Source organism: Piliocolobus tephrosceles, chromosome 17 (assembly GCF_002776525.5).
Source record: "Piliocolobus tephrosceles isolate RC106 chromosome 17, ASM277652v3, whole genome shotgun sequence".
Taxonomy (NCBI): domain Eukaryota; kingdom Metazoa; phylum Chordata; class Mammalia; order Primates; family Cercopithecidae; genus Piliocolobus; species Piliocolobus tephrosceles.
Genome location: NC_045450.1, coordinates 41,292,318 through 41,305,370, shown reverse-complemented (window position 1 = coordinate 41,305,370; position 13,053 = coordinate 41,292,318). Strand labels below are relative to the sequence as shown.

At 42.1% G+C, this 13,053-nt stretch overlaps 1 protein-coding gene across 1 annotated transcript in view; it reads left to right on the top strand.

The window, feature by feature from the left end:
* Positions 1 to 2,370: 2,370 nt before the first annotated feature.
* The window catches only part of BBS2 (Bardet-Biedl syndrome 2), a 36,837-nt gene continuing 26,154 nt past the window's right edge, over positions 2,371 to 13,053 (top strand). Inside the window, exons 1-4 of the mRNA XM_023209974.1 lie at positions 2,371 to 2,719; positions 8,084 to 8,311; positions 12,595 to 12,720; positions 12,975 to 13,037. Coding sequence (XP_023065742.1) covers positions 2,603 to 2,719; positions 8,084 to 8,311; positions 12,595 to 12,720; positions 12,975 to 13,037 — 534 coding nt within the window. The 5' untranslated portion in view covers positions 2,371 to 2,602. The remainder of the gene's footprint in view (positions 2,720 to 8,083; positions 8,312 to 12,594; positions 12,721 to 12,974; positions 13,038 to 13,053) is intronic.

The window sequence follows — 13,053 nt, the reverse complement described above, 5'->3', positions numbered from 1 at the left end:
CAGCCTTACATAGAAGTCCAGGACTTGTCTGCCTGCTGGAGTAAAACCCAAGCTTCTTGGTCTGGCTCAAAAGCACTAGGTGACCTGGCCCCTTCTCATACATTAGGCTCCAGCCACATTATTTTCTTTCTGGTCTTCAAACATGTCCAAACTGGTCCTGTGCCCTTGCTGTTCCCTCTGTCTAGACTGCCCGTCCCTCACATTTTTGAATGGCTGCCACTTACTTGTCACAAAGTTCTTGGTTCAAATGTTACTTCCTCTAAGAGACCTTCTTGAGCCCTAGAACATCAGCCTTCTCGCCAGATGAAATGATCTTACTTATTTTCATGTTTAGTGTCTGTTGCTTCCTATCCCCTAGAGCATGTAAACTCCATAAGGGTATGAATTATATCTTTCTTGTTCACTGCTGTATCCCTAGGTCCTTGAACACCATCTAGAACATGGATACCCTCCATAAATGTTTATCAGGAAAAAATAAAGGATCTGAAATGATGTCTATTAGAGAGTCATTCCTTTCAAGCTATTCCTGGGAGAGGTAGCTGATCAAGTTGTGATCAGCTAGTAACACAGCTGAGTGGATTCAGTGAAATGATGATTTTGTGTAGGTAGAATCTGGGGACTAAAGAGAAGGGACATCACAAAACAAAGTAAGTTCCAATGACCCAGGGTAATTTCCATGGCATGGCTGGTCAGGGAGCTGCTATAGGACTTGGGGTTTAGACAGGTGACAGAAGGGTGGGGGTGGAGATGGGGTAGAAAGAGGCTGGGTCTCAGAAGCATTGTCCATCAGAGGGGGACTGGAGGGCCACTGGCTCAGGTCTTACATTCCATCAAGATCTTTAAATTTAGGCTGGGAGTAGTGGCTTACACCTATAATTCTAGCACTTTGGGAGGCTGAAACTGGAGGATCACTTGAGGCCAGGAGTTCGAGGTTACAGTGAGCTGTGATAGCACCACTGCACTCCAGCCTGAGTGACGGTGTGAGACCTTGTCTCTAAATAAAATAAAATAAAAATCAATTTTAAAAAGTAAAGATTACCAATCTTAGTCTTTTAACATTAGTATTTTGATATTATTTGCAAAAGAGGTTACAAATAGTCACAGACACACCAATAGGCTTGAAAACAAAATGCTCATTCATATAACTGTAATTACAAAATGCAAGTATCAAGACTATTCCAGAACTCATCTTTCTTTTTTTTCTTTGAGATGGAGTCTCGCTCTGTCACCCAGGCTGGAGTGCAGTGGCATGATCTCGGCTCACTGCAACTTCCGCCTCCCGGGTTCAAGCGATTCTCCTGCCTCAGCCTCCGAAGTAGCTGGGACTACAGGTGCCCACGACCACAACCAGCAAATTTTTGTACCTTTAGTAGAGTCGGGGTTGCACCATGTTGGCCAGGCTGGTCTTGAACTCCTGACCTCAAGTGATCCACTCACCTTGGTCTCCCAAAGTGCTAGGATTACAGGCGTGAACCACCGCCCTCGGCCCAGAACTCATCTTTCAAGACCTGCCTGCAGCATCTGACACAGTTGTTTTCCTCCTCCTGGCCACCCTCTCTTTGAGCTTCCAGGACACTATACTCTCCTGATTGTACTTCCTTGCTAGCTAGCTACTCCAAGTCTCCTCTAGCGGTCCTTGCTCATCTCATCATCCACCCCAGATTGTCCATTTCCAGAAGGCAGCAGAGTGAGCCCCGGTCCTCACCTGAAGTTCCTCTGCAGGAACACCCTCCCTCGAGGCTGGCTTCCTCACTTCCTAATAGTCCTTGCCTGAATGTCACTTTCTCAGAGAGGTCTCTTTCCTACCACCCTACTTAACATTGCATTCCCTCCAACCCTCTCTCCCCTTTTCCTTCCCTTAATTTCCTCTCTAGTGCTCACTACCAAATTACATGCATTTCTTGTTTAGTGTTTGTCTCCCCTGACTAGTACGTCAGTTCCAGGAAAGCGGAGGTTTGTCTTTTGTTTGCTATTTATTACCTAGAGCAGTGTTTGACACACAATAGGCCCTCAAGGAAATTTTGTTGGTCACTTCTCAATTTTGCAGGTTTGCACTTAAAAATACATAGGGAGCCTTACCAGGAGCCCTAAACCTAACGTGAGTCTAAGGATTGCTATGGTTTTCCTCCACACAACGGCTAAAGCAAGGGACAGAGCCGACACTCAAGAAATAATTCTTGAATTAATGACTCTCTGGAGTTGGGTAGCACTGTGTGAAGTTTGCAGGGTGCAGTTTGGCTGTGGTGCTAGAAGGGGAAGCCTTGGGGCTGATCCTGTAGGCTCATCAGTGGAGTTCAACTCAGAGGGGTAAACCACCGCAGTGGGAATCAACTGCTTCCGCAGCCCAGCAGGGGTTCCACCGCGCAGCCGCAGAAGGCGCCGCAGTTCTACCGCGCAGCCGCAGAAGGAGCGGACTGGTCTGCGCAGCCGCAGGAGTAGCAGGCGTTACGTGGACGGATTCGTCCCGGGCTGTCTCGCGTCAGGCGTGAGGCGGCTGGGGCCGGGCAGGTAGTGTCCCTGCACTCCTCACCTGGCCGCGTGAAGCCGGCTGCGCTGCGCTGGCCTTGAGCCTCCAGCCCTCCTCCCCTAAGCCGCCGCCATCATGCTGCTGCCTGTGTTCACCCTGAAACTGCGCCACAAAATCAGCCCCCGCATGGTGGCCATAGGGCGCTACGACGGGACTCACCCGTGCCTGGCGGCCGCCACCCAAGCGGGCAAGGTAACCGCTCCCACCCGCAGGGAGCCCGGGCCCCGGTGAACCCCGGGACCTCCGCCGGCCGCGCCCCTGGGATCCCGCCCCTCTCTGGCTCCGCCCCCAGCCCGTGTTGCCCGGCAACTGGTCGGCTAGCGCCTTGTAGCTCCATCCTGCAGAGGACAGTGGGGTCTTAGAGGAAGAACTTTTCTGAGAAGTTGACGTTTTCTTGTCGTCAGGCGAGGTCGGGGTCCCTGGACATAGGGAGCTTAGAAAATAGACGTCTCCGGAGGGAAGGGGCTTGGTTCGGGTTCCAGTAATAACCGACACCAGATTCAAGCCAAGGGCCTCTGCTTGTCACTTGGAACTCAGAATTCCTCCCACTCTGTCACACTGCTTCTTCTTTTTCTTCTTCACTGCTTCTTTTTCTTCTTTTTTTTTTTTTTTTTGAGACGGAGTCTTGCCCTGTCGCCCAGGCTGGAGTGCAGTGGCGCGATCTCGGATCACTGCAGCCTCCGTCTCCCGGGTTTATGCAATTCTCCTGCCTCGGCCTCCTGACTATCTGAGATTACAGGCGCCCACCACCACGCCCGGCTATTTTTTGTATTTTCAGTAGAGACAGGATTTCACCATGTTGGCCAGGCTGGTCTCGAACTCTTGACCTCAAGTGATCTACCTGCCTCGGCCTCCCAAAGTGGTAGGATTGCAGGCGTGAACCACTGCACCCAACCTCTCACACTACTCCTTTACCGAACAACGACAAAAGAATGCAATACAAAACTTGACTTATTCAAATTGCACTTTGATCCTTGCCCATGTACATTCAGTTCTTTCCCTATAATTTATTCACTAAGTATTAGGTGCTTACTATGTGCGATTACTGGGCAAGGTGTGAGAGTCAAAGAGATAAAAGAGACATGATCATTTAACATTCAGCAGACTTCTACTGAACACCTGTATAGATTTTGGAGACTGATGTAAAAGGAGTCCCTACTTCCAGAAAGCTTATAGTCCAGAAGTTAACAGACAAGGCAAATCAGAGCCCTGTATATTTGACGGAGGCATGCCCAAAATACATGGAATGTAGTGACAAGGCTAATAACATAACAGGCACAGAACTTTATTACATGAGTCGTCTCAGCATCATTGCTACAAGGCCAAGGGCAGCAGCATGGCATAGGTATGGTGTTTCTTGGCTCCAGTATCTACTAATTTCATGACCTTGGGCAAGGCACTTAATAATAGTACCTAATACGTGGAATCATGAGCTTTAAAGTTAATACATGTAAAGCGCTTGGCATACAGGAAGTGGTCACTAATTGTTACCTGTTATTTTCTTTTTATGATTCTCACTTTATTGACTAGAAATTGCAGTTGAGAGAGGTTCAACACAGTGCTTGGGGCCACTCAACTAGAAAGTGTGGAATGTAGTCAGAGTGCATGTTGTCTGACCCAGTGTGGATGTAATAAGTTAGCATTTGTGTAACAATTTATAGTTTTTAGGACCCTTCCACGTATGTTGTATGTTATATGTCTTGGGATATGGAAGTAAAAAGGAAGGCTTCATTTTCATGAAGTAGTATAACAGAGTTACGCTATTAATATGGGATCTGGGACATCATGATGTTAGTTATTGTTACAGTTAGAAGCCACTGACAGGCTGGGTGCAGTGGCTCATGCCTGTAATACCAGCACTTTGGGAGGCTGAGGCGGGCAGATCACCTGAGGTCAGGAGTTCGAGACCAGCCTGGCCAGCATGGTGAAACCCTGTCTCTACTAAAAATACAAAAATTAGCCAGGTGTTGTGGGTGCCTATAATTCCAGCTACTTGAGGGTTGAGGCAGGAGAATCACTTGAACCTGGGAGGTGGAGGTTGCAGTGAGCCGAGATCGCACCATTGCACTTCAGCCTGGGCAACAGAATGAGACTCGGTCTCAAAAAAAAAAAAAAGCACTGACAAATGCCAAAAAGAACTTCATGTTGGTTGTGCTGTAGGTGCATAGCAGATACATAAATGGGCTGAAAATATGCCATTGATACTAACTCAGCCCCTAATTTAAGGGCTTACTATGTGCTGAGCAGTGTTCTTAGCCCTACAGGTGCATTGGAGAATGTGACAGACAAGTTTTGCCCCCTTGAAGCTTACATTTGAGAGGGGGAACCAGGCAGTTAACTGAATATGCAAGTGTTTTCGTAGAAGAATAAGGGATTCAGTGTGATGGGAGCTTGCTGTTTTAGACAGGTGGTCAGTTGGCCTCTAATAACATTTGATGAGAGGTTTGAAGGAACTAAGGAAACAAGCTCTGCAGATTTGTGGGATAAGTGCCTTGCAGGCAAAGGAATCTGCAGGTGCAAGGGCCTTGAGCTGGAGATACGCGTGGTGTGTTTCAGGAGCACAAGGAAGCCACAGGCTGGAAGGCAATGAGGGTTGCCATGAGGTAACCACAAGCCAGATCATATAGGAACCTGAATGCCATGGCAAAGACCTTGGTTTTTATGCTGAGTAAGTTGGGAAGTCCCTGAGGGTTTTGATAAAGTGGGTGTTGGAATTTGCTTTATGTTTTAGATAAAGGCTAACTGGCTGGTATGTGGAGAACAGATGTTCTGTGATGGGATGCAGGAAAGTAAGTATCGGAGTAGAAGCAGGGAGATGAGGCAGAGGTCCTTAGGGCAGCCGTTAGATAGGGTGTGACCTGGAGTGGAATGCAGGAATGCTTGATTCTAGGGCTGTTGTCGAAAATGGCCAATAACTAACTAAATAAATAAAATAAAATAAATGAGGTCCTGTGTCCTGTGTAATTGGGTAGATACTTTGTGTTCAGCCCTATAAACAAATCTAAAAAGTTCTGACCTGATCTTTTATCTTGAGACCTTAAAAATAATTAGTATTTTATGACTCAATACCATGAATATATTCTCTTAAAAGCAATTAAAACATTTCAGCTAGGGTTAAAGCCTGCATCTCTAGAAACAGGACTTTATCATTACATCTGGGACCCTGTTGTGAACATGGAGCTGACTCTGGGTCTTAGCAAGGATATATATATACACATATATATATATCCTTTTTTGAGACAGAGTCTTGCTCTGTCACCCAGGCTGGAGTGCAGTGGCGCGATCTCAGCTCACTGCAAGCTCTGCCTCCCAAATTCACACCATTCTCCTGCCTCAACCTCCCGAGTAGCTGGGACTACAGGTGCCCACCACCACGCCTGGCTGATTTTTTATATTTTTAGTAGTGATGGGGTTTCACCGTAGTAGCCAGGATGGTCTCGATCTCCTGACCTCGTGATCCGCCCGCCTCAGCTTCCCATAGTGCTGACGTTACAGGCGTGAGCCACCGCGCCCGGCAGCAAGGATATTTTTAAAAGGAGTCTCTGTACGTGCATGGTGGCTTAACGTCTGCAATCCCAGTACTTCGGGAGGCCGAGATGGGCAGATCATCTGAGGTCAGGAGGTCGAGACCAACCTGGCCAACTGAAACCCGTCTCTACTAAAAATACAAAAATTAGTTGGGCGTAGTGGTGCACCCCTGTAATCCCGGCTACTTGGGAGGCTGAGGCAGGAGAATTGCTGAGACCCGGGAGGCAGAGGTTGCAGTGAGCTAAGATTGTGCCACTGTACTCCAGCCTGGGCAACAGAGCAAGACTCCGTCTCAAAAAACATATAAATAAATAAAACGAATCTCTTGCAGAGTGAACATTAGAGTTTTCCTCTGGGGACATTTTTTCTCTCACGGTAATGCTTAGGCGTCAGTTGAATTTACATTGTTTGCAGCACCTCCTCAGCTAGAACAGATGTGTGAACTTCAGCCAGTCCTTTGGAAACCCTGGGAGTGGTCCTTTTGTTATGTGACTGAGGTTGGCTTTCTTTCCTTGCCTGAAGAGACAGACTTGTTTCCCTGTGGACTCTCTGGGTGCAGAGAACAGCAGGAGTGAACTGGGGGAAAGTCTGATTCCTGAGACCTTTGTTGCTCTTGATAAAAATTGCAAACTCTTTCCATTCCAGTAAGAATGAATGTGGAGCCTGTAAGCTATTTCCCCTCCTGTTCTTTCTCAGCATATTAGATTTCTGGAAAACTCTGTAAGAATTGGTTTGTTCAGAACTGTTATAAAAGGAAGTGTGGTGTGGTGGTGGCTGGAGCTCAGGGTCTGGAGCACACCAGGCTCTTGTCTTAGCCCTGTCACCAGTCTCAAGACTTTGGCAAAGGGCCTTAACTCTTCCGACCTCATCTGGAAATCAAGGGTTGGTGTCAGGTTCAAATGCAATTAACATTGACCAAAGCATGTTGTCAAGTATTACACAGACGGAACATGAAGGCAGTGTTCAGTGGCTGCACATCTTTTCCATGTTTTTAGTCAATTCTTTTGAAAATTATTTTTTGTTGAGTAGGCTGCCTTGGGTAGGTATTAATTTAAAATTCTGTTTGGATTTATGTGAAAGAGATAAAATGCTCATGTAAAATTTACACATTTTAGAAATAGAAGGGGCTAGAGGGACCCCCTACTCCAGTGTTTTTCATCCCCCCAACCCTTTTTTTTCATGTTTGCCCACCTTGGAACTTTTTTAGACCATGAAGATTTCCCCAGTGAAATTCTGATACCTCAGATATACTGTATATCTCTTTTTGTACTGTGGTCCTGCGAAGGGCTACACGATTCCTGTGTCGCAAACCCATTTACCTGTCCTGGGAGTGATTGCGCCCCTCTTGAGAATGCATTTTCTAGTCCAAACCTCCTTTTTACAGATGAAGTTTAGGAAGGTTGAACAATTTATGCAGACACTCAGATTATATTTATGATAGTTGAAACTGTTGAATTTATTATCTTTGGGCTAATTACGTAGTTCTGCGTCACTGGTATGAATTATGAAAGTCTTCAAGATACTTGATTTGCATGACTTGGTTTAAGTTTGTGAAACAGGTTTACTAACTAGCAGAGCATTTTAAGGTCTGGGAAGTGAATTCATTAGGTGCTTGGATGAAAGATAATAAAGGTAGTGTTTATTCTGTTTTCCATGATCTTCTTGGTGTGTGGCAATCGCATTGAAGGTGGTAGCAGCTTATTCTAGGTTGATCAGGAAAAGGCTAGCTTCTAAGAGTGCTTTGACATCCTGCTGGTGGGTAGCATGTAAGCTGGCCTGGTAAGCAGTGACTAGATCTTGTTCATTACCCTGTTCCTTACAAGGCTAAGAACCACTGGATTTCCATGATTCATAATGACTGAAAGTTGTCCATGCATTGACCTATGTACTAGTGTTTTAAGTTTCATAGGAGATTAAAGTGACTTCTTCTTAATGTGGATGTGTTAGTAACCGGTTCTTTTTTTGAAAAAATGTATAACAATAATTTTTTATATTTTAAGGGAATGTAATTAATTATTTTTGTTTCAGGTTTTTATTCATAATCCTCATACACGGAGCCAGCATGTCAGTGCATCCAGGGTCTTCCAGAGCCCCCTGGAATCTGATGTTTCTCTTCTCAACATTAACCAGGCAGTCAGCTGCCTGACTGCAGGTGTATTGAACCCTGAGCTTGGCTATGATGCCCTTTTAGTGGGGACACAGACTAATCTTCTGGCTTATGATGTCTACAATAATTCGGATTTGTTCTACAGAGAGGCAAGTATGACCTTTATAACCATAAAATTGTCATTACTCATTAATGTCCATTTTTTATGCTTAGAAGAGATCAGATCATTTATTTTGGTATGTTGATTATGTGACTGTTACAGTGTACATAAACAACATGGAGATTTTGCTATTAACATCTGCTTTATGTATTTGGAACTTATTTATTTGGTTATGGTTGCTAATCACTTGGTGACACTTGAGCTTATCTCTATGAGGTGTATCTGTGATACTACCATCTGTCAAGATCTCCTGTTGAGAATTCAATGAAGAGCTGGGAAACCAGTAGACAGGTCTCCTGGTGGACTCACATTCAAGTTTAGTGCAATAGTTTGTAGGAGAAGCCCTTACTGTAGCCTACCACCTACAGGCTGCTGCAACTTTAATACCCAAGCAATTCATGTTTATTACAGAAAAGATAAGGAAGTAAAAAGTAAAAGAAATTACACCTCTTTTTTCATCTAAAAATAACACTTCACACTTGAATTTTTGAACTGAGATTTTTTTACCAAGCGTATATGAATACATTTTGTAGTAAAATTGGATCATATATACATGTAGCCTTTTACTTGTTTTTACCCTATAGCAGTTTTATTAAGATATAATTCACATGTACAACTAACCTACTTAAAGTATACAATTTGGTGGTTTTTAGTATATCCAGAGAGCTGTACAACCATCACCATCATCAATTTTCAACATTCTTATTACCCCCAAAAGAAAACCCATACGCTTTAGTATCACCCCCCATTTTTCTTTAACCTCCTAACCTTAGGCAACCAGTTGTCTACTTTCTGTCTCTAGAAGTTTGCATATTCTAGACATTTCATAAATAATGGAATTATATAATATGTAATCATTTGCGAGTGGCTTTTTTCTTAGCATAATATTTTCAAGGTTGATCCACGTTGTAGCATGTGTCAGTAATTCATTTTTATGGCTGAATAATATTCCATTGTATGTATATACCACATTTTATTTATCCATTTATCAGTTAATGTACATTCCACTCCCTGGCTATTATGTGTGGCTCTTTCATTCAATAATATGTTGTGAACATCTTTATATGAAGTTACTATATACCCGTTATGTCATTCTTATTGGTTCTATAGTATTTCATTGTGTTAATATAATTTGTTTAACCATTCCATGTTGTTGAACATTTATGTTATTTCCATTGTTTCTCTATTATAGTTCATAGTGTAATAACTGTATATCTTTGACCACTTCCCTAATTATTTCCTGAGGATAAGTTCCTGAAAATGCAGATGGTTTTCTTTCTTTTTGTTTTTGTTTTTTGAGACGGAGTCTTGCTCTGTCACCCAGGCTGGAGTGCAGTGTCATGATCATGGCTTACTGCAGCCTTGACCTCATGGGCTCAAGCAATTCTCCCACCTCAGCCTTCTGAGTAGCTGGGACTACCACGCCCAGCTAATTATTTATTTTTTAGAGAAATGGGGTCTCACTGTGTTGGCCAGGCTGGTCTCAAACTCCTGGGCTAAAGCAGTCTTCCTGCCTCAGTTTCCCAAAGTGTTATAATTATAGATGTGAGCCACTGCATTTGACTGGTTTTCTTCTTTTTTTTGTTGATGTAAAATGTACATACATGAAAATTGCACAGACCTTATGTGTACAGTTCAATGAGTTTGGATCCCTGTAACCAATACCCCAATAAAAATATAGAACATTTTCATCACCTTAGAAAATGTTGTTGTGCCCCATTCCAGTCAGTTTCTATCTCCGATAGACATTCACCATTCTGACTTCTATCGGCTTAGATTAGCTTTTCCTGTTGTTGAACTCCATACAAATGGAATCATATAGAACGTATTCCATGGTGTCTGGCTTCTTTCACTTAACATAATGCTTGTAAGAATTATCCATGTTGTTACATATAAAAGTAGTCTTTTGTTGTTGTTGCTAAGTAACAAAAATAGTATATTCCATTGTGTGAACATACTATGGTTTGTTTATCCACTCTCTCGGTGATAGACAAGTGGATGGACATTTGGGTTGTTTCAGTTTTTAACAACCATTTTCATATAAGACTTTTGTTTTTAATAAGACTTTTTGTATAATATATGTATACTTTTTGTGGATATATGTTTTAATTTATCTTGGGTAAATACCCAGGAGTGGAATTGCTGGACTGTATGGTTTATAAGAACTTTATGACACTGCCCAACTGTTTTTGCAAAGTGATTGTATCACTTTACACTCCTATCTGCAGTGTAGGAGAGTTCCAGTTGCTCCACATCCTTTGTCAACATTTGTTGTTGCCAGTCTTTAATTTTAGCCATTTTGGAAGGTGTGAAGTGATATCTTACTGTGATTTCATTTTGCATTTCCCTGATAATCATTGATGTGGAGTGCCTTTTCTTGTGCTTATTGCCCATTTATGTGTCTTCTGTGAAGTGTCTTAAGTCTTTTGCCTATTTTTTATTGGTAGTTTGTCTCTGTATTATTGATTTGTAGACATTTCTTGGATATATTGGATACAAGCTCTTTATCAGATTTATATATACTAAATATTTTCTCCCAGTCTGTGGCTTGTTCCAGTAGGCATGTGTCTTTTGATGAGCAAAAGTTTTTTATTTTTATGAAGTCCAGCTGATCACATTTTTTCTTTAGTGGTTAGGACTTTTTCTGCCCTTTGCCTATTTCAAGGTCACATTGTTTTTGTTCAGAAGTGAAATTGACTTTAGGACTGTGTTAGTCAGGGTTCTCCAGAGAAACAGAACCAATAGGATATGTACATATTAGAGGGGGAGATATTTATTTTCAGGAATTGGCTTATATAGTTGTGGAGACTGGCAAGTCAAAAATCTGCGTAGTGGGCCAGCAGGCTGGAGACCTAGGAGAGAATTGATGTTGAAGCTCAAGTACAAAGGTGTCTGCTGGTAGAATCCCTTCTTCCTTGGGGGAGGTCAGTCTCTTTTCTATTAAGTCCTTCAATACTTGATAGAAAGCACTTACTGGAGAGTATTGAAGGATTTACTAGTAAAGTAGATTATTATCCATAATGTGTGTGGGCCAGTTAATGTGTGAGGCCCACCCACATTATGGATAATAATCTGCTTTACTCAAAATCTACTCAATTTACTCAAAATTTGGCCCAATTAATGTGTGCAGCTCTAGAATAATGTTTGACCAGATAGCTGAGTACCATGGCCTAGCCAAGTTGACACATAAATTAACATTACAAGGACTCAGCTTTACAATTGCCTAGTCAAAGACTTTTTTAAAAATGAGATTTTTGATAGATATTGGTAAATTCCTCCCTAGAAAGATTACCATTTTCCACACCCCCCTCAATGATGATCATGCCTGTTTCATTACACCCTAACTGGTAGGGAATATTATTGTTCTTTTTCATTGCTGATCCAAAAAGTGAAAAATGATATACTGTGAGAAAGAACATTTTTCATGTTTGTTGAGTGTATTTCATCTCTAATATTTCCTATTTATTTTGTTGGTTGAGGTGTTTACCATTTTTGTATTTATTTGCCTTTTATTAACCTTTTTCTTATATTAACTTTTTGTCTTATATATTGCAAAGGTTTTTTCCCACCTCATTGTTTACCTTTTAACTTTATTATTTGGCCATTTAACCATTTTAATTTCTTATGAAATCTTTTCTTTCTTATATAGCCAATCTTTATAGTTTTCCTACTTAAAGATTATATAAGTAACAGTTATTTTCCTGTACCATAAACAGTGTTTACAAAGATGTCCTTGAGTCTTTCAAAAATAAATTAACTTACGTAATTTATTCAAGAAGTCTAAAATATTTATTTTGGATGGTGGGACCATGGGTGTTTTATTATTCTTTGTACTTTTTAGTAGAAAGAATAGTAAAGTTAAAAAGAGTAGTAAAGAACTGGATTACAAGTATTAAAAAGGTTTCCATCCAAAACGGTTAAAATAAATTACCAAGTTTGGGTGCTTAAAGGCGTAAGTCTTGATTCTCTGGAGAATTTGCCCTCTGAAACCTGTGGTCCCAGAGGGCCCACAGAGTACTGTAGCTGTGTTTTGTAGCGGCTTAGTGTGAAAGCCAAGGCTCTGATTTACCCTATATCTGTGCTCATCCTTGCAAAAGCCACAGGGTTAGGTCTCAGTGGACAGCCCTGGCTGCCCTCTCAGGAGACCATCTGGCTTCTCACAAATGATGACAGAGGAATTTGGGTGTCCAAATAAAAATACGGATATACATTACCTTCAGTGTGCCTGCAGATTATTGTGTCTAAGATAATGTGTCCTTTTACTTTTCTTAGGTAGCAGATGGGGCAAATGCAATTGTGCTGGGAACGTTGGGAGACATTTCTTCCCCTCTTGCGATTATTGGTGGCAATTGTGCTCTGCAGGGTTTTAATCATGAAGGAAGAGATCTCTTTTGGACGGTATGAAGAAGAAAACATTCTTTTTGGTACCCTTAAGCATTTTTACTTTTAAGGTTCTTCTTTTTTTAACCACCAACTCCACTGAGTAATTAAAATATAGAACAATATTTATAATTCTGTGCATTAAAAAAGGATATGAATAATTTGAATAGCATTCATTCGTGTTTTGTGTAATCCTCTCCTTCATGTAGCTAATATATTTGGAGTAAATGGAAAAATGATGGCATGCTAATGGTTTGGGGTTTTATTTTCAGGTTACTGGAGACAATGTTAATTCCTTGGCCTTGTGTGACTTTGATGGTGATGGAAAGAAAGAGGTATGTGGGGGAGGAG